General features: G+C 34.8%; 2 protein-coding genes across 4 annotated transcripts in view; both read left to right on the forward strand.

The window, feature by feature from the left end:
• Nucleotides 1-8,738, forward strand: part of mitfa (melanocyte inducing transcription factor a) — a 56,511-nt gene extending 47,773 nt beyond the window's left edge. For all 3 annotated transcript variants that reach the window (XM_066698032.1, XM_066698033.1, XM_066698034.1), the window contains 5 exons: nt 458-550; nt 1,951-2,007; nt 2,407-2,482; nt 2,702-2,849; nt 3,331-8,738. In XM_066698032.1, the coding sequence (XP_066554129.1) occupies nt 458-550; nt 1,951-2,007; nt 2,407-2,482; nt 2,702-2,849; nt 3,331-3,735 (779 nt within the window). In that variant the 3' untranslated portion in view covers nt 3,736-8,738. The remainder of the gene's footprint in view (nt 1-457; nt 551-1,950; nt 2,008-2,406; nt 2,483-2,701; nt 2,850-3,330) is intronic.
• Nucleotides 8,421-20,914, forward strand: LOC136747011 (D-threitol dehydrogenase). The gene is given in 11 exon segments (XM_066699965.1): nt 8,421-8,430; nt 11,237-11,359; nt 11,487-11,682; nt 11,684-11,717; nt 13,000-13,236; nt 13,523-13,588; nt 14,319-14,529; nt 15,044-15,252; nt 15,570-15,642; nt 18,478-18,595; nt 20,713-20,914. Coding segments are annotated over 11 exon segments (1,473 nt in total). The 3' UTR covers nt 20,909-20,914.
• The last annotated feature ends 872 nt before the right edge of the window (nt 20,915-21,786 follow it).

Here is a 21,786-nt window from a genome sequence, read left to right on the forward strand (position 1 = left end):
TTGTTAAACATAGGGAATATTATGTTAATAATCCAAATCTGTACTGAGGCAGACTTCGTGTTTTTTGAGAATTACAGGTCGACTCTTTTTCTTACACTGTAACAAGACTCGGCATATGAAATAACTGCAAACAAAATGTTAAAAAGCCAAATCAGATTAACATTCTAAAGTATTCCCTCCCATAAGTCAGTTATTTTTTAAGTTTGTAAATCAAACGTTATTACAGATTTTGTCAAAGGCATTCATTCATTTGGAAGAAAATGATGTAATAACATAAAATATACTATTCTATCAAGCAGGAGATTGTAAACAAATCACCACTCTTTCTCGCATACCCTTTAAGTGCTCGTATTGTACAACTGGTAAAAAACTAAATGTGATATGATGACAGTGCTGTAGAAATATCCATATTGTGTGCAATTCAAAACACACAACAAAAAATATATGTACCAATTAGTTACCCCAGCTCCTGCCATGATGCATATACTGGACAAGTCTGGATCGTGTGGCAAGTTTGAAAACTATCAAAGGCCTGAGGGTTTTCCAGTAGGTATGTGTTATCATTTATTATCTGAGTGTCTTAATCATGCAGCATTTGTGGGTTTGAAACAATAAAAAGCAATATAACAATGTCTGGAATATTAAATAAAACTGGAATATTGAAAACTGTTTTGTGTTTTTCTATGAAACTGATACATTGACTAAATGACCAGTTTAAGTATGCAAAATATGTATTAACATTTATTTGTTGGGACTTTATTTATAAAACTTTTAATGTATTTATTCATTCACTATTCATAAGTTTTGTACATTAATTTATTTCACATACAAAAATAAATATTATGTAATGACAATTGTGAACTGAAATTGTGTGGAATTAATTATGACACCAGTCTTATACATTAGTGTACAAAGTGAAATTAACAGATTTTACTTGTATGGCTACTATTATTAATTACTGTTATGAACTCTCTGATACTTGCCAAAAGTAAAGCTCCTTGTTTGCATTTAGTATGTTAAATATAAATATGTTTTTAATTCAGTTCCTTGTTACATGTCTTACATTTATGTAAAGGAAATACAGCAATATTATTATCTGCATTAGAAGTCAAACAAATAAATTAAACAAGGAAAAACTTTATGAATCTATATTGTATTTTGTAGTTGCATTGATAACCTTCGTACAACATGCATTTCATTATTTAAAATCTATGAATGGATTGTTAATTATCAGCATGGAACATTAAATATTGCACACAATATGGAAAACATTGTACTTAAAAAAAACTGTGGTTATGGATTTGTGTCCTGTATGTCCTGTATGTGTCCAAACTCCTTATGTATTTTGAAGTATTACTTTTTAAGAATTCATAAAAGAAAATCTAGCTGTGTTTTGTGGTTGTATTATTATTATTTATTTATGAGCAGAAACCGTTATCCAGGGCGACTTAATACTCAATACGAAATACAATTTAAAACATTACAAAAGTTCAGTAGTACAATCAGTGCAAAATACAATAAGCACACACGGGTGGGGGTTAAAGGAGAATTATGTAGGCCTATGTTTCCATTAACACTTATTAAGGTGAGGTATGTTATATTTTTGAATGTTCCTGGTGTTGTTAACAGCCATAAACAGAGAACCACAGCAATTACTACTTAGAAAGTCAGTGGTTGCAGGATAAGCAGAAATTACTTGAGCTGTACTTTCTCTTCATGGGCTCAGTAACTTGAAAACAATTCATGTATTTTCTATGGAAGTCAGCACAAATTAAATCAATTTTTTACGACCATGTAACTCACATGTGTGTTACTGGAGCAGCCGGACATACTAAATTGTAAAGATACAGACCACTGTACAAATTAATATTGTTTTTTTATATTATTTGAATTACTCAATAATAGTGCTGAATGATACCATTAGAGAACTTTTTTTCTCTCTAATTTCAGAGGCTGAAGCTAGAGCACTAGCAAAGGAAAGACAGAAAAAGGACAATCACAATTTAAGTGAGTTAACAAATACATATATATATATATATATTCATATAGTATCCTTATTAAGTATTAAGTACAGTATTGGGATTTTAAGATCACAGAATATGGTAAATATAGTTAAGGACACAAAGGCATTAATGAGTACATGAAAATACCAAAGTAAAGTAATAGATTTATATCCAATTAGCAGTAACGGCATTGTCAGAATGCATTCATTGTACAAGTTGTTTTCTAAAGAGCTAACAATTTCACATTACAAACCTTGAGAAAAATGTAAATTAAAAATAATTTACCACGGAGGCTAACTATGCATTAGTTAGCAGGTTTTATAATAATTCTCAGTGGTAAATATACTACATTCAAAACCTTCTTTATCATTAATGTTAATGTATTTTTTATTTTATTTTTCAGTTGAAAGAAGACGGAGGTTTAACATTAATGATCGAATCAAAGAGCTGGGGACTCTGATTCCAAAATCAAATGATCCGTAAGTTGTATGGTTAATTATGTATATTTTGTTTTTCCTGAGGTGGGGTCATAATTTTGTTTTAATCTGGCCCTTAGTGTGACGACACAACATTTGAAGACATAAGTGGGATGTCATATCAATTAACTAGTTACTCAAGGAAGCATATGATTATTATTGTTGTTGTTGATGTTGTTTTTGTTAATAATAATAATAATAATAATAATAATATTTATTTAGAGACATGCGTTGGAACAAAGGCACCATTTTGAAAGCCTCAGTGGACTACATCAGGAAACTCCAGAGAGAACAACAACGTGCCAAGGAGCTGGAGAACCGACAGAAGAAACTGGAGCATGCCAACAGACATCTGATGTTGAGGATACAGGTGAGCTCCTACTACATCAGACAGCAGTGACTGAGACTAGTATTATTAAGTATTGTATTGTATAAATAACCATACAGTCTATAAATAGCCATAACCAGAAGTATGCCCCTCTATCAGGTTTTTAGGGATTAATCTGTTTGTAACTGATATTTTAATCATCCTTTGTCTGTTTCTCCAACACATTCTCTAACAACTGGTAATTACATGAAATTGTATTTTGCTATATTTTGTATAACCCAGTCACCCTGTTGTCTTTTATTTAATAATATAATAATAGATATAAATAGAATAAGTGTATAGACACGTATTTATCGAGGATGTTTCTTTTGGAACACTAGTTCAGTCTACAGTTCCATTGATTGGAGTTAAGACCGTAAACATTGAACTGCCATTCCACTTAACTACAAAAAATTAAAGATTGTGCAAGCTTTGTGGTAATAGAGAAAAACACTGAAACGGTTTTCGATTTTTCCTTCTTCAGGAGCTTGAAATGCAGGCTCGCGCACACGGACTGTCGGTTGTTGCCTCATCAGCTCTCTGCGCATCAGAGCTGACAGGGAGGGCCATTAAACAAGAGCCAGTGTTAGGAGACTGCAATCAGGAAGTCTACCAGCACCACACCATCTCTGACCTTTCACGCACAACGACCCTGGACCTCACAGATGGAACGATCACCTTCACTGACGGTCTCTCCAATGTCAGCGAGACTACAGCCTACAGCGTCGCGTCAAAAGTCAGTTCCAAACTTGAAGACATCTTGATGGACGACACTCTTTCCCCAGTGGGAGTGACCGACCCGTTGCTTTCGTCAGTGTCGCCCGGAGCTTCAAAAAGCAGCAGCCGAAGAAGCAGCATAAGCATGGAAGAAAATGACCATGGGTGTTAACAGATATTTTATTCATTACACTCTGCATATCTTGTGTTAAAACTCTACTAACTCCGTACTGGTGTCAGGTTGTACCATTTCTCCAAAGCATCTTTACCCGCTATTGTGAAGTAAAGCCCATCATCTGAACAAAAATCCCAAACAACGCCCAACCTCCAAAAACTAAACAGGCTCACGCATTTGACGTATGAGTTACGAATTGAGTGCAAAAACACGAAGATAAAGAACTAAGGAAATGTTTCTGTTATAATGTGCACATATGTACAAATTATATATAAAAAAAAACATTTGTTTACACTTAATCCCCAATCTGTTTTCTTGATGTTCTAAGAATTATGGTTTGAAAGTATAAAATAGCAAACTGGCAAAACATGGTGAGTATCTGTATAGAAGCTATTTTAAGCAAATCAGAAAATCTTAAATTGTAGATCAAGATTAATTAATTAAAAGCTTAAATATAAGCGAAATGCATATTGTGTGCATTATATTTTTGCTAACATTGTGCACATTAAATTAACAAAAGAACATTGTTTGCTTCTAAAACAATATAATTGTGTTGATTTGGTATATTATCAACATCTGCCAGCAACTCTAATAAAGTCTATGAAATTCAGTACACACTGGGGGGGTAGAGAGAATTAAGGTAGTTGAAATGCATTTGATATATGTAGAGAGGAGATCAGTGGAGCTTGAAGGCCAGTTTGTTTTGAAGCTGTATGAAGTTATGATGAAGGTCTGAAGAACACAGATGATGTAATTGTGATTCATAGAGGAGACATCCTCCATCACACAGTCAAACTGAATCATAGCAAACTCCTGCTGTCTGAGTGGACCATTCAAGACTCAGAGATATTCGGGACATAATTCACTCTCTCAATGGTCAACTCTAGTGGATTGTTCACCACAGCCAGCTGAATTTCACAGTTACTATTCTGGGTACCAATCCAGGATGAGACTCCAACTTGTTTTGGGGACAGACAATCACTCTTGTCCTGTTGGTCTTCCCCTGCAGATGAACACCATGAACTAGGTCCCTTACCAATTGGAGCATAGAGTCTCAGGGGTGGTCATTAGAATGGAGATACAGAGGTCTTGCATTTCTTCTGTCTTGTACCAGCCATCAGAATAGGCTTTTTTTGCCATATTTTAATAAGTGGGATGAAGGCCCTCATCTGTTTGCTGTTGCTGTTTGTGCTTGCCCAGGCACTGAACAGTGGGATCTTGGGAAGCTAGGTGAAAAGCACACACTGGAGCCCTGGTGCTCTTCCACCACATTGTCACTGTCCTCCTCAACCCTGTAAACCCTTTTTCCTTACCCTGGTTCTCTCTGCCCCTCCATGCCTACCTTTTCTGTCCTTTTATCTTGTTCTCCCCATCCTACTTTAGTATTTTCTCTCCTTCTTTCCTCTTCGAATCCATCTTTGCTTCCATCTTTGCATCCCTTTCCATCTTCTTAATTTTTCTTACAGGGCTTTGGTACAAAGAGGTCTGCATGGTAATATCCTGCAGTAGAGTGTCAGGCTGGGGTTTCAGGTGTGAGGCAGACAGAGAGATGCAGCTGTCCACTATGTCCTCTGATCTGTGCCTCTTTTTTATAGTGGTCGAGCTTCCAAGTGACGCTTAATGACCATCTCGGCCTAGACCTTCCTGAAGTTCAGTTTTCTCACCAACAAATAATGTTTTTCTTCCTTGTCAGAGCCATACATATACATAAACACTAGATGGAGCATACTCCCTTTGGATTTCCTAATGCATAGCTGTCACTCTATTTTGGGTATAAGAATGTCACTTCTCTGTTATTTATCTCCTTATTTTAACATGGTCCTCATGCACTAAATAGCAGTAAATGTGTTTTGTACACAGTAGACTGCTTACTGCATGCTTTATGCACATGCTGAATTCACTAACCAGTGGCACATGCCCTTGCACACTGAATAAATCACGTGGAAAGAGCTATTACGTACGTATCATTTAACAGCTTAAACAAAAGCCATTTCTATGTGATTTTAATCATATAAGAATAAATTATATTTTTACTAAAAGTAAATCCTGTGGAAGTCAGAAATCAACTCAAAGAAGTATTCTGTTTTAAGCGATGAGTCTAGGAAAACTGTTGAACTAGTTGTTTTTGTTTTTTACAGTTTTCCATAAATAGTTTCAATATAATACATTTTTTTCAAAGCAAGTATAGAATTTTTAATCCGCATTTCATATCTATTGCTGCATTTCTATTGTCATGGTTCATTTAGGTTTATCTGCATACTGTAGTTCAATTCTCAATTCAACATCTTAATATTATAACAATACATTATTGTAATTCAGTGACAAAGGTGGAATACATGTTTGCAATTCTGAGACAAATTTGAAAATTTAAATACTCATTCTGGATAGCAGCCTTATATTTTTAAAATTAAATTAGTTTTTATACATACAAGTATAATAAGAGTAGATAAGAGCAGAAAACAACATGAGAGTTTTAGACATCAAATGTGTACGATTAGTTACACTAGGTTATGTATTCTTGACCTTTTAAACATAACACAGTAATAATATAATAATAAAGGATAGTTTTATTTAGCTTCAGAAATTTTTTCCCTAAATCAGTGTTTTCAAAACGTATTTACTAATAATTTAAATGTAAGGGAAGGATATGTAAAATAATAATTCCTTTCAGTTAGCTTATTGTATTTTGTGAATTGTTATGGAAGACATTCATATTCATATTAACGTTTTTCTTCATGTCGAAATAGAATGGTCATTTATAGAACATTCATATCCATATTTCCTAAGTGATAATATTAGTGCATATGTGTGTACCCAAGATTTGTATGATAATTCAATATTATCTTTTTTAATTAAAGATCAGACAACAGCAGCTTGTACATTAATAATTGTTAATGTTAACTTTGTGTCTTTTATGTAGTATTGATCAATGTCTAGAGATCTAAAAAGCAAGTATTCCTCAACACTTTTTCTCCATCTGCAGTCCTATCAGCATTGCATCTCATTCCTACCTAGTACAGCTTCCGAGCCTTTGTATTGCTTCAGGGAGAACTCATTTGGCTGGTTCTATTTAGTGTTAAAGTATGTCTATGGCTTGATTCCCCTATTTCCCAACTCCTGTATTTTTGCTGTTGCAGATTATTTCAAGGAATTTGTTATTTAATCTTTACCATTACAATGATTCAGTAATCACTGAGAAACTGTATATTTAAAACTTTCTTTGCTCCAAAAAGAAAAGAAAAAAGGTATGTGGGCTTATATTTTAATGTACTTTTCCTAATATTTAAATTATTTTGTTTTGTTTGCACAATCATCTGATTTGCATGCCCTTCCTGAGTTTTTGACAGTTATATTCAGGATATTTTTGAATTGTAAGAATGTTTATATTGAACATGATACGGAATATAGTGAGACTGTTGTGGTTTTTGTGCTTTTTTTTAAATGTAAGATATTTCCTTTGTTAATGAACACTGGAAGGAGGTCTAAATTCAAGGATGGACATTTTGGTATGATAACCAATGTTTTGTATATTCTAACAATGTTATTTAGAATTTATAAAGATACACTGTATTGTATGACTGATTGTAGTTAAATATATAACTCACATATGGCTTTATTGTTATATTTCTACTGTTAAACATGTACAACTGTAGCAGAGTACTTATAAGTACTTAAAAGTATGCCTTTATGACAGTAACTGTTTAAGATATTAGATATTGATTAGCTCTGCATTGCAACATGTGAAAATAAGGTAACTGTTTCTTCAAATAACTGATACTTAATATTAGTGTTTTTACCATACAACATTGTTGTATCAGTCGTTTCAATGCATTATCTACTTCAGTGTAGAACTATGCAATTATAATTGTATTTCAATATATTGTGCCTAAGTGTTTTACGAAGATATGGTGTTAAGAATAAGGTTGAAGTTTTATTTTACTTTTCAAAAAGTGTACTAATATTGTATTAAAAGTGGCAGAGGAGTGTGTGTTCAGAATGAAGTGCCTTAAACTTCAAAAGTAGATCTTTATGGACTTGCATTGACTGAAGAGCAAAGGGTGTTTTCAGTGTAAAGATTTGGGTTTGTGTATTGTATGTATTTGAGATACATGCTACAGCTGGGAAGAATACCAAATTGATGAATGCAGTCTCCATATGCAAAACTGCTCATTGACAGGATGTTTTAAGCTGATATCAGCTCTGCGCAGTATAGCAGTATAGAGGCTGTTTCAAATACCGGGGTGGCATGAGAAAGGGACAGCACAGCTTTGGATCATAATATAAGAATTTTTCTTAATGTAAAATCTTAATGCAAAGAACTGTTCAACGTCACTTGCTGTCATTCTGAATATTCTCAGCAATAGCCCTGCTGATTATCTCCCACTTAAGAGTCAATATGTGCCTATGATGCAATATAAGCGGTTGCTACCAAACACATGACATTGGCATATTGGCTTAATGTTCAAACATAGCCTTAAAACTGTTTATACCAGAATGTTCAGTCCCACTTCCTGTTCTTCTTCTGTTTGAATGTGATATAGAATGGACTGCCAAATGTTTTTGCCAAATCTTAGTGACATAAGTCGAAGTATGCAATGCAATGGAAAATATTTATTTACATGTGTTTCATTTGTTACTCAAAATACAAAGCAATAATTTTAATATCATAGCAATCTGACGACATGCCGGAAGGTAAAGCACAAAAAGACCTGCACTTACAGGGATGTTTCTTGAAACAAATGATGCACTGGGGAGATGCCTTTTATTTTAAGAGATAGCAAATTTAAGCCTGTTACTTCTTGACAAAGTGACATTAAAATACTGCCTCTTGCTGATATGCTTGGTACTGTAATGTAATTAATACTGTCACTGCTGACTACAGCTGTGACCTGTGTGTGATCCTTATTACTGTCAGATATGGATCAGTGATAACATGTATTCATTGAAATTGAATGTGGAAACAATTTCATGACAGGACTATTAAAGTACATGGTTTTACATGTCTGTCTCTGTGCTTTTTATTTTTATTTACGGTATAATGACTATATAAAGACTAAATATCATGGGCAGATGGCATATTAATATGTTGCATGCTTTTGTATTTCAAACATTGAAGTAATACATGAGCTATACAAATGGAAGAAGAGGGAAAAAAAACTTAGTTTTCAATATTTAATTATTTGAATTTGTCTATTTGTTGCACTATACATTTTCCCTGGTCTCAGAACATTTAGTCTCTCTTGAACACCATAATAATTACATTTTGTTAATACAAACAGAAATTCACAAAATGACCATATTAATATTTGGCACCACTAAAACCATGCATGAAATGACTCTATGGACATAGATTAAAAAAATAAGAAATATAAGAACTTGCACTTTCCCCAACACCCATTATATGCTTATACCCAGTTATAGCAAATCATATTTTAAAACCATACCATTCTCTGTGAGCCAGTGTTTTTACAAAATGAACAAATCACCATCTCTATAATAGTGATGAGCCTGTATGAGGTCTCTAGCAGTATGACCTCAGAGGAGAGTCAAGTTAGTCACTACTGTACAAATAAATGACATTGACTATACAGTCGGGGAAAAAAGTATTCGATCCCCTGCTGATTTTGTACGTTTGCCCACTGACAAAGAAATGATCAGTCTATAATTTTAATGGTAGGTGTATTTTAGCAGTGAGAGACAGAATAACAACAACAAAATAGAGAAAAACGCATTTAAAAAAAGTTATGATTGATTTAAATTGATTTGCATGTTAATGAGGGAAATAAGTATTTGACCCCTTCGACTTAGTATTTGGTGGCAAAACCCTTGTTGGCAATCACAGAGGTCAGACGTTTCTTGTAGTTGGCCACCAGGTTTGCACACATCTCAGGAGGGATTTTGTCCCACTCCTCTTTGCAGATCCTCTCCAAGTCATTAAGGTTTCGAGGCTGACGTTTGGCAACTCGAACCTTCAGCTCCCTCCACAGATTTTCTATGGGATTAAGGTCTGGAGACTGGCTAGGCCACTCCAGGACCTTAATGTGCTTCTTCTTGAGCCACTCCTTTGTTGCCTTGGCTGTGTGTTTTGGGTCATTGTCATGCTGGAATACCCATCCATGACCCATTTTCAATGCCCTGGCTGAGGAAAGGAGGTTCTCACCCAAGATTTGACGGTACATGGCCCCGTCCATCATCCCTTTGATGCGGTGCAGTTGTCCTGTCCCCTTAGCAGAAAAACACCCCCAAAGCATAATGTTTCCACCTCCATGTTTGACGGTGGGGATGGTGTTCTTGGGGTCATTCCTCCTCCTCCAAACACGGCGAGTTGAGTTGATGCCAAAGAGCTCGATTTTGGTCCCATCTGACCACAACACTTTCACCCAGTTCTCCTCTGAATCATTCAGATGTTCATTGGCAAACTTCAGTCGGGCCTGTACATGTGCTTTCTTGAGCAGGGGGACCTTGCGGGCGCTGCAGGATTTCAGTCCTTCACGGCGTAGTGTGTTACCAATTGTTTTCTTGGTGACTATGGTCCCAGCTGCCTTGAGATCATTAACAAGATCCTCCCGTGTAGTTCTGGGCTGATTCCTCACCGTTCTCATGATCATTGAAACTCCACGAGGTGAGATCTTGCATGGAGCCCCAGACCGAGGGAGACTGACGTTATTTTGTGTTTCTTTCATTTGCGAATAATCGCACCAACTGTTGTCACCTTCTCACCAAGCTGCTTGGCGATGGTCTTGTAGCCCATTCCAGCCTTGTGTAGATCTACAATCTTGTCCCTGACATCCTTGGACAGCTCTTTGGTCTCGGCCATGGTGGAGAGTTTGGAATCTGATTGATTGATTGCTTCTGTGGACAGGTGTCTTTTATACAGGTAATGAGCTGAGATTAGGAGAGTCCCTTTAAGAGAGTGCTCCTAATCTCAGTTCGTTACCTGTATAAAAGACACCTGGGAGCCAGAAATCTTGCTGATTGATAGGGGATCAAATACTTCCCTCATTAACATGCACATCAATTTATAACTTTTTTTAAATGCGTTTTTCTGGATTTTTTTGTTGTTATTCTGTCTCTCACTGTTATAATACACCTACCGTTAAAATTATAGACTGATCATTTCTTTGTCAGTGGGCAAACGTACAAAATCAGCAGGGGATCAAATACTTTTTTCCCGCACTGTACATTATGTTCTTATGTACAGTACAGGCTTATGTACAGGTATGCAACATTTCCTGTCATATCCTATCTGATGCTATGCTATTCCAAAAAGTAACTGTACTTTGGGTAAAAACATTTTGTAAAGAAACAGAATAAATAATGTATTAATGTGTTTTTAATTTACAAAGTCATCCATAACCCAGGGAACACCTGTACTCCAATTGCTTAGCAGCTTGATCTGTTTAAACTCTGGTAGTATTTCTACTGTGGCAGTTCAAGTAATGAGAAGTATATGTAAATATGCTTTAAAAAATGAATCTATCTTGTAATTTCTTTTGAGAAAATGTACCTTGTAAATATAAATATTTCAGGAAAACAATACAACATGATTGGGAAAAGTTGTACAATGAAGGAAAAACCATGTTTAAGCTTCCCAAAGAGTGCATTACTGGTCACGTTGAAGGTAAGTTGTCTTCTAATTATGAACTACCAATATCAAAGTTTATGTAATATAATCATTTAAATTAATACATTATTCTTATATTTTCTGTATTTTTAACAGTAACAAATTTGTGTTATTCGTCTTGCAGGTCAGGTGCTGAAATCATTTGTTCGCATGGCCAGAGCTAGGAAGATCTTAGAAATAGGCATTTTTACAGGGTATGGAGCACTGTCAATGGCAGAAGGTTTACCAGAGGATGGTAAATTAGTTGCCTGTGAAATAGAACCATACCTAAAAGAATTTGCCCAGCCTATATTTGATAAGTCCCCACATGGAAAGAAAATAACTGAAGATTGGGTGTGCTATGGACACCCTAAAGGTGATTGTTATCTCTGCCTATCATTATTTTACTTAACTAGCTGAGAAAAATACATTGCTCTTGTTACTTAATTAAAAAACAGCATTTCTGTCTCTATAGCTCACCACAAATCCTGATCATGCAGTGCACATAAGAAAAATGAGTTTGCCATAATCCTGTACCTTCCAGTTGTAAGATGTAGTTTAAACTGGCACTGTTTTCAGATCTGTGCATAAATATTATTTTAGGTTCATGCTGGCAGAGGCTAGGAGGTTAAGCTGCAATTTGAATTTACGTTTGCCTTGCCTGTACATTGGTTGTGAGCTTTGCCAACAAAACCCACCTTGACACAGTCAAGGACTTTATGTTTAGCACTGAACTGAATGAATAAATTATGCATGAAATTTGCTGGCGCCTCTGGTGGGTAGAATTGCTCCTTTGATATGAAAGGTTAATTCAGAAAGGAGTCCAAAATAGCTGGAAATTGCTAGGATAAGTAGATGGTATTTTTTTTTAGCTATGAGCTGTTATTATCAGAAATTGCATTTTCTTTCTAGTATCCCTGGAGAGCCAGCTTCACCAGGGGATATAAAGTATACTCTGTAGCATATCATTTATGACTACAAAGATTTTTCTTTATATGGTCTGACTGTAATATAATGAAATACTTACTTAAAATCTTGTTGTTATTGTTGTTGTTGTTATTATTATTACTATTATGTATTAATTGTACTAGCCATTAATGTGCCTCACTCGTCTTAATTTAATTATTAATGGCAATGCTCATCTTTACCCTCAAGTCTTTTAACCAGGGTGCTTGTGCTCTTTTGCTATATTGTTTCATGCTATCTGTAGGCCATTTAAAATGTATCTCTTCACATCACTTTGATAGAAAGTTCCAAATGTGTGTGGATCAATACTAATGCTAGAAATATTCTACTGTACTATGAGGGAACCTCTTAGTGACACTAGATTCCATTCAAATTGTGAAGTATTTAATTGCAGCCAATAAATCAAAAGGATTTAACAGCCTGAGAAGTTAGAATCGGTTCATTAGAAAGTTTGACTTGTTATGAAGCACTGTGGGTCTATGTTTTTTTTCTTTGTCGCAGAACCAAAGGAAATAAAGACGAAAAGGATTTTGGTTTTATTCAGGCTTTATTTGAGATATATTACAGAAAAATGTAAACAAGAGTAGGCCATTTGGTCAATTGTCCTCTTCTGAAGAAATATTTATTTTCACAGCACACATGCGTGTTGAACATAATTCAGATGTTTTCCTGTTAATTTCAAACTTCTACAGGAATTAGCTGCCACTGGAGAACAGTTTGACATGGTGTTCATCGATGCTGACAAATGCAACTACATCAGCTATTACAAGTTTCTCTTGGACAACAATCTTCTCCAAATGGATGGCATGATTTGTGTGGATAACTCTTTATTTAAAGGAAGGGTTTATCTACAGAATGCAACTGACGAGAATGGGCTTGCCCTTCGAGAATTTAACCAGTTTGTACAAAATGATCCTCGTGTAGAACAGGTCAGTATAGAGGGTCAGGTTTTGGCGATCAATAATGACTTTCGTTTTGACTTACACAGGAATGCGGTGTAAATTTCTTGCTCTTAACCACAATCCTAAGGGATCTGTCTGCTATTTTACACTGTTTCCATGTCAACAGATTAATAAGGACTGAAGATTGACCTGTGTCCCCTTATACTGTTATATATCTCAGATAAACTGAGTTCAGTGGAAACAATACAAATAAATTCCACCAAAATTGAACATGTTCTTACTTGTTTATTTCAAAAACCTTTTTGTGTTTAAGGTTATCATTCCTGTTCGTGATGGTATGAGCATCATTCAAAGAGTGCCATTAGGATCACCAGAAAAAGTGACGGAGCTAAGAAATCCCACTTATAGCAAAGGTCTTATCATACTCAAGACTTTTAAGATATTTCACTCTGTTTGCATAAACTGTATGTAGCTTTTATTTTAATGGTGATTGAGAGTGTAGTGAATTTGGGGAATACTGATGAGTAGTAAGGATCTAAAATGTACTTCAGAGCGCAGAGTCCTATATTTTATGTACATAAGTATGGTAATACAATACTTTAATGGCTATCGGAATTGGAACATGGCTCCTTGTTCCATTAACAATCGAATTTTTAATGAAGTTAAAAGGTTTAAATTGTAACTGACACTGAGATGAAAGTAAAGAAAATAATACTTGTGACAGTGTTGTGGGTACTTTTTAGTCCTTGAATTGAATGACTCTTACTGAAAAATAAAAACATGGAAATAGCATAATTTCTTCAAGTGTATTTCCGTACAAGTCTCTTTTGATTAATGGTTCCTTCTAATATCAATAATATATGCATGCAGTGAATACTTTGGCTTTTCTGATATTTTGCATGACACTCCATGAATTGTTTACACCAAGTTAAATTGCTCTCAGATCAGAGGTTCTTTATGTATAAATTAGGGAATAATAAAACCAGTATGCACCAGTTTGATCAAATGTTCGGCTTACAATGAAAACTTCTCCAGTTGTGGTGAGCATAGACAATGGGTCTGCAAATTTGGTCACTGAGAACAGCGGTGGCTGCTGGTTTTTCTTACAGATTGTGAAGGATGAGGTGTTCTATGGATTGCATGGAAAAAAAATTCTGGATCGCTTGAGGCTGGATGGGAAGGTGGCTTATGTGACCGGAGGAGGCCAGGGCATTGGCAGAGCATTCGCACATGCTCTTGGAGAAGCAGGGGCAAAGGTTGCCATAGTTGATGTTGTTAAGGAAAAGGCAGAAAGTGTAGCAAAGGAACTTACTCTGAAAGGTAATTTGAATTCACATTTACAAACAAAGAACAATCAAATATGTCTCTGTGGTAGATCAAGAAAGTGATCAAGTGTATCTTTGTACCTGGAAGACAAAACAAAGCAGAAAACATACTGATATTAATAGTTGACATGATAGTTGTTTGTCACTATGTTTGGCTTTAATCTCTGCATTAATATATTAATCTCCAGTGCAAAGATCTCAACAGCTGTTTTGTTGTCAAGTTTGCTAAGGTTTTGTGGTTTAAAGGTTTAAACATTTTTTTAATTATATCTGAAGGTCAACTTTTGACGTGATCTTAAATTAAATTCTGTAAAATGCATCCATACCTTTTAGCATTTCAAATATTCACCAGCAGAGGGAACTACAAGCTACCGTTTGACTCTAGCCTTCATTTTTATAGCATAGAAACCACCTCTGGAGAAATCTTAACCCACAAAAATCTCAACCCACAATTTAAAAGCTCAAATTGGATGTAAATATATAGAAATATTTTAAAATTCTCATTTCAGGTATACAGTCAATATCCATTACTTCTGACATAAGCAAGCCAGTGAACGTTGAGAGGATGATTGAATATATTATCACAAAATGGGGAACAATTCATATAGCATGTAATAATGCTGGAATAAATATGAATTCAGACAGTGAAGATACTTCCTTAGAAGAATGGGACCAGACCTTCAATGTGAACCTGCGAGGCACATTCCTGTGTTGTCAAGTATGTTTTTATTTTTGGTTGTTTAATATAAGTATTACATTCAAGAAGTATACTAGTAAACATAATGACAAATGTATGGAAGAAATTTTTTCCAGTGGAAGTATAAGCCATATAAAACAATCTTATCAAATGTCAAACCGTTTTCTACAGCTTTCCTTCATGTTAGAATGTTAATACAAATAAAAGCTAAAAATACTTTTCCCCCTTCAAACCCCCTTTTTCCCCCCGTTTCATGATATCTCTGTGTAATTTGTTATCATGTCAATATTGGCATGTTCATAAAAGAGTAATTTGTCTTTTCTTAATTCCTGTCACAGGCTGCAGGTCGTATTATGCTGAAGCAAGGATATGGGAAAATAATTAATACAGCATCCATGGCTAGCTTAATAGGTGAGTGATGAGTATTCTTTTTTTATTATTTTCTGGATTTTATCTCCAAAATTGATTATTTTAGTAAAAATGTTACATGAAATGCCATATAAGCTGTATTTAGCTGACGAAAGTTCATTGTACTGAAACCACACACAAAAAGGGAATGCAATTAAAATTACACAATAAATAAAAGTAATACTTAAGATAATGGTATGTAGTTAATACAAGGGGCTGGCAGAATATGTCCCAGTTAAAGTGATGTACCTTCACTTTCTTCCTTCAACCATCAGCAGATGAATTGGGAGCATTCCTTTGTGTAGTTGTTGGTAATGTGCTTTTAAATTAAACATGTTTGGAGAATAATCTATTAAGCCAAACGTGCATGTGGAATTTTATAGTATTTAGTTATGCCTGCTATTCCACCCTATGTATTGAATTGTCAGACAGGATTCCTTTCCTGCACTGAACCGTAAATGACCCTTAAAGAGCAGTACTGTAGCAAGGCCAGGTAAACACTGTCTGACCTAAATTTAATTTTTAGCTCTGTGGCGTCCATTGATGAGTGTCATGGGGACTGCCTGTTCATCCTGTTTATTCCGTATGTGAGTTTATGAGGTGTAATACCACATTTAGTAAAAAATATAGCCTGGGAAGTTATTATTACACACCTATTGAGGCAACTATACTGATAACAGAAATGTTCACAATTCATGTAATAGATTGTGCATTCTGTTAAAACATAGCTATTTTCTGAAGTTAATTTTATTTAAATATTAGTTGAAAACTGAGGTTAAATATTGATGGAAGGCTCTTGTGCTATCAAGAACAGTTTTTCAACCACTGGACTTTATATTTGACAGGTATACTGTGTTTTTACTGAGTGTGCTGTAAATGAGGAATTATTCATTGTGCTCTGTAATTTTTCCAACAGGTTCCTATATAAGAACAGTACCACTTCATCAGCAATATAGTCAAATAGCCAATAAACTTTTGTACCATATGGGAAGGAGTCCCAACTGCTGAGCTAATCTGTAAAGCAGTAACATGCTGGTAAATAGAGGCCAATGTAAAAAAGTGATCAATTACACACATTAAGCATAGTCCTTCAGGAATTTACTTTATTGGTCTGGACATCTGTTATAATATTGTCATAATGTAGAATCAGATGGTGCTGGGCTTTGCCAAGTTAGGTAAGAAAATGTAGCTATGAAAGTCCAATTAAAATGCACAATGACAGTGTTATATCCATCTGCTGCCTAAAATAAAATAAAATAAAATGTTTAGTTTTTTTTGTTTTACTTTCACAGGAGAATAAAGGTGTTTGCTCAGTTTTATTATGAGAAGGAACAGAATTAAATACACATTTCAAATATTAACATTTTAATAGTGTTCTGCTGTTAACTATAGATTGATAAAACAAAATAATTACTCAGGATTAGAAATCTTAATAATCTTAAAGAAAGAAAGATATGCAAGAGATTCAGATCTTTACAATTCCACAACTTCCTGCAAAATAGATATTAGCATATTCTACACTTTTCACTCCTAATTCCTAAATGCTTTTTCTGAATTTAAATTATAGCTGCTTTTAGGAATCAAATGTATAAACATTAGGCATACAAATGTGATTCGTAGGTTGCTTTCAAATGTGAACAAATACATGACTTGTGTGTACAGTAATTATATATGCACACTCTTATGCAGATGCCTGCACTTTGAAAATTCTACCCTTTTTAAGTAAGAACACATCAAATGGGTTTTATGTGTAGGATAAAGTAATCTGAACTGCATTAAGGAGTGTATATCATCCATCCTTCTTAAAGGATTATCGCCATTTGGAATTTTAGCTACATTTCTCTCTATGCTAAATAGGATTTCTTTTGGAATCTGTTTGTAAGCTTTCAGCTAAGCTCCTCCTCCAAGTACTGTACCTGAGAATGGCTTATGTGTAATGGCATACGTCTGGGAAAAAATCAAATAACATTGGGACTTTCTTCCAATTGCTGCAATGAAAATCTGTTTATTTTGAAGAAATCCAGGCTAAGTTAAAGTAAATGTTATTTTTGTTCAGAACAGTATATGTGGTATGTTTTACAACTGTCTCCTATTTAACATTGATGCTTGGCAGTTAGCTGGATCACTGGGTGAGGAGGTTAACTACAAAAGTTGTATATAACTTGGAGCCTGTGTATGATCATTAATCAACTGATAGAGTGTGGACCCATCCTAGCATCCCATGCAGTGTACAACATCTGTGGTGGTCAGGACAACAAATGATGTGCTTTGTTACTTAGGATAATGTATTCTAAACCTCTGATTCATTGTGTACAACTTTATCATCCTGGCTGTGTACTGTGTATTATCATTTAACAATGATTTAAATGAACCATAATCTATAATCCTGCAGTTTGAATATGGCGATGTATCAAATGCAGGAATGCAATAAGCTTTTTTTTTTTTTTACCCAGCACCAATACTTGAGTAAATATTTACAGCTAAGTTGTTACATGTGAACAACATTTCAAGTATTTTTAAAAACCTTTGTCGTTCCAGTAGAAAGACCAAGCTGGATGCTGTTTCAGGAGAATAATTCCTTTCCTTTCTGGAAAAACATATGATTCTGATAGCACCAGTATGTTTTGGTGATATCAAATAACACAGATATGAGAAGGAAACAAGGTGCTGCCAAAGAGCTCAAAATTGATAGCAAAAGATACAATTGCATAAAATAATTACTCTAGACTTCAGAACGTGAGAAGAAAATCCAACACATTTGTTCTCCTGACAGTAGCATTGTTCTCCAGATTTATTCAAATTAAAACATGTTCTGAATAACCACTCGTCTCCATGCAGTCCCTCATCCTCAGAATCAGTTGGCATATAACACATCAAAAGCTGGCGTAGTAAAACTGACACAGACGCTCGGCACTGAGTGGATCGACAGAGGAGTCCGAGTCAACTGTCTCTCTCCGTAAGTATTGTTTAGGCTCCTGTATTTGTAATCAAGAAAGGTTTAAATGATCAGTTTCCTCCTGTTATTCTGTCTGTCTGACTATCTATCTATCTATCTATCTATCTTTCTATCCAGTAGCTCATTGTATTGTCAAATACATTATTTTATGCAAAAATAAAATTATATTGGTTTATAACAGTTTGTCTAAATTACATTCTAGTTGATATGTTATGAGGTCACATTAACTGTCCCAGGCTCACACCTCAATTCAAACACTTCTGTCAAATCAAACTCACTGTAAATAATAACTTTCTTGTTTACAGACCAACACCATCTATCACAATGCTTTGTAAATCAAATACAGGTATTTTCTTGGATTTTCCAACACACTCTGCAAATGTAAAATTCAATTACCTTTCAGTAGACTTATATATACTGAATGCTATGTGCATGCCAGTCTACTTTAAAAAATATAGTGCACACACCAAGCTCCTGCATAGTTCAACAGCGAGAATGCATTGCTTCTGACAGGTGAAAAGAAAAAACGGGTGTTAATATCAGTCAAAGACAGGAATTGAATCGCACCAGGATTGTTCTTAATTTGACTTAAAAGGTTAATCTTTAGCAGAATTTTGGTAGTGTTTGCAAAATGTGTGGTTTCCATCTGCATGTGAAACAAATTATTTGTTAACGTAGTACTAATTAAAGGTCTTAGACAATTCAGTTGCTTAATTAAATATGTCATCTTGAGGGATATATTAACAGGCTCTTGTTTTAATTGTTTTATTCAATTAGAGAATCAAATTAGCATCTTAACTGTTAGCGTCACATCAACAATAGGGGTTTGTATCTGTTTGTTGATTAAGCTTCTTTGGATACAAAAAAAATATATATAATAATATTCCTTCCTGAACAGCGCTTTGCAGTTCCCCATAGTTACTTAGGCAGATCTTTTCTATTTACTTGGGGAAAATAAATTAGGTACAAGCTGAAGTGATGGAACAAAGCATCAGACTTTTTTTATTATTTATCAGTAGCTTGTTTGCTAATTTTAATTTGCGAGAAGCAATTCTTTCTGCTAACTGGGTGTCTCAATGGGCCACTGATTTCTTTGAAGTGACAGTCAGTAAATATGCATAAAAAAGGGACGCAATTAGCGGCGGTGTGGTTCACTGCAGCCTGATTTCATTGGCAACTTTACCCACAGTGTTGATAAGCTACATTATCTAGAAAATTGGCTGCTGAAAAACAGCACCTCTGATTGCCAGGAAAGGTTCCAGATAACAGGGTGCTGAAGAGAAATATAATTGAGGTTGAATATGTTAACCAAGGTGTCACATTAATTTATCAGAATGTTGGAATTTTTATTAACACAAGGAATACATTTATGCCAACCTAATGGAGAGGACTTGGCGGGTTCGGTTTTACTAACTGTCATGTCTGTGAAGTTTGAGGTAATTTCTCATTAGACACAGTTGTGTAAATATGTTTGTTCAGAGGTTGAACAAATTATACATTTCATTAAGTGTAGAAACATTACTGTTGTCCTTGGAAGCTGTGACTAATCAAGAACCACAGAGATCAGTAAAGCCTGGTATCGTAAACGCGGACTTCAACCTTGTTTGTTATACCTGTCTCATGTGCGAGGCAAGGAACTGCTAACCTTTTCGACTGATATGGAAGGAAATTATGACAGCGGGCACGGACCCCTTGTATTGGTAGTGGATTCAAAAATAAAGTTCAAAGCTTTGTTTAAATACAGCCCCTTTGAAATGTAATCCATTTGATCCAAAGTCAAAGTGGTGCAGACATATCGGAAACAATCTGGTTCAACGAATATGAATCCTAGATTTATAATGTAATGGACTGTGATCCTGCAAACTTTGCAAATTTGCCTCAGTCCATCTAAAATTCATTGGTAGGTTATATAACATGTGCCTTCAAATAGATGAATCAGCCATTACACTGTGTTCATCTACTATAAATATTTGTGGAGCACATTAAGAAATGCTCTGGCATGCCCTTGCGCTCTGAAGGATAATTGGGTTTATTCTTGTCCCAAAAATGACTGTCTGAAATGAAACTGTCACTCCAAGTTTCTTTTTTTTTATTTCTTCTTCTTTTTTTTTTCCTAGAGGTATTGTTGACACTCCTCTCATCCACTCTGAAAGTCTGAAGCCACTTGTACAGCGATGGCTGACAGATATCCCTGCTGGACGGCTGGCTCGAGTGACAGACTTGCAAGCTGCAGTGGTTTACTTGGCATCTGAAGCCTCAGATTACATGACAGGGCATAACTTAGTCATAGAAGGTGGTCAAAGTTTATGGTAGAAAGTAACTTTTTTTCTTCTTTTTGGGATCAGTAAAGTAAATATGCCTTAAAGGTAATGGGTATTGACTTGAGTTAAATGGCGTAAAAAGCTAGTATATTTAAAATATATTTGACTTTCTCAGGGGGCTGGTTAATCTAAAAACAATTGGTGGTGGTGTTGCTTTTTGGAAAGCAGAAGATCTATAAATTGTAACCTTGATTTGTTTGTAGTAATTTAACACCACATTTTATTATACACAATATAGATCTTGTTCACATTATACATGTCACACTTTATTATTTTCCTTATGACACATGTATTTCACCATGTTTATACTAAAATGTTTGTAAACCTTGTAAAAGGTATAAGAAAGCACAAGTTCTCTGTCCCAAACCCCACAATCCTTGGTTTAGATAGAGCAAAAATACAAAACTGACGTGGAGAGACAACTGAGGAATAAAGTACAGTGACTGAGATAGAAGAGTTCATTTTCATTGCGAGGTAATTCAACAGCTGCCCAAGTCGTGTACATTTTATATGCAGTAAAGACAAGTAAGGGAACATGAAATACTACCTATACGGTAAGAAATAAAGCAGCTTTCATTTCAATTAAAATATGCATTGATACATTTATATACAAGCAATGATACATTTCATCAGCATTTCGATGTACAGTTAGTGTTACAAAAATGTTTTTTTAATATCTTTTCTTGAATTTCATTAATTAGATCAAACATTACATAAAGCCAGTTTATATCAATGCCTACTTCAGTTTGTACTTCTTGAAATATTGCAAATTGTATTAATCACTTCTTGCTTATTTGTATTTGTTATTACTTAGATCGATGATTGAAATGCACATGCTTGATGGTTTGCATAATCTGCACATCACAAATA

Source organism: Amia ocellicauda, chromosome 3 (assembly GCF_036373705.1).
Source record: "Amia ocellicauda isolate fAmiCal2 chromosome 3, fAmiCal2.hap1, whole genome shotgun sequence".
Taxonomy (NCBI): Eukaryota; Metazoa; Chordata; class Actinopteri; order Amiiformes; family Amiidae; genus Amia; species Amia ocellicauda.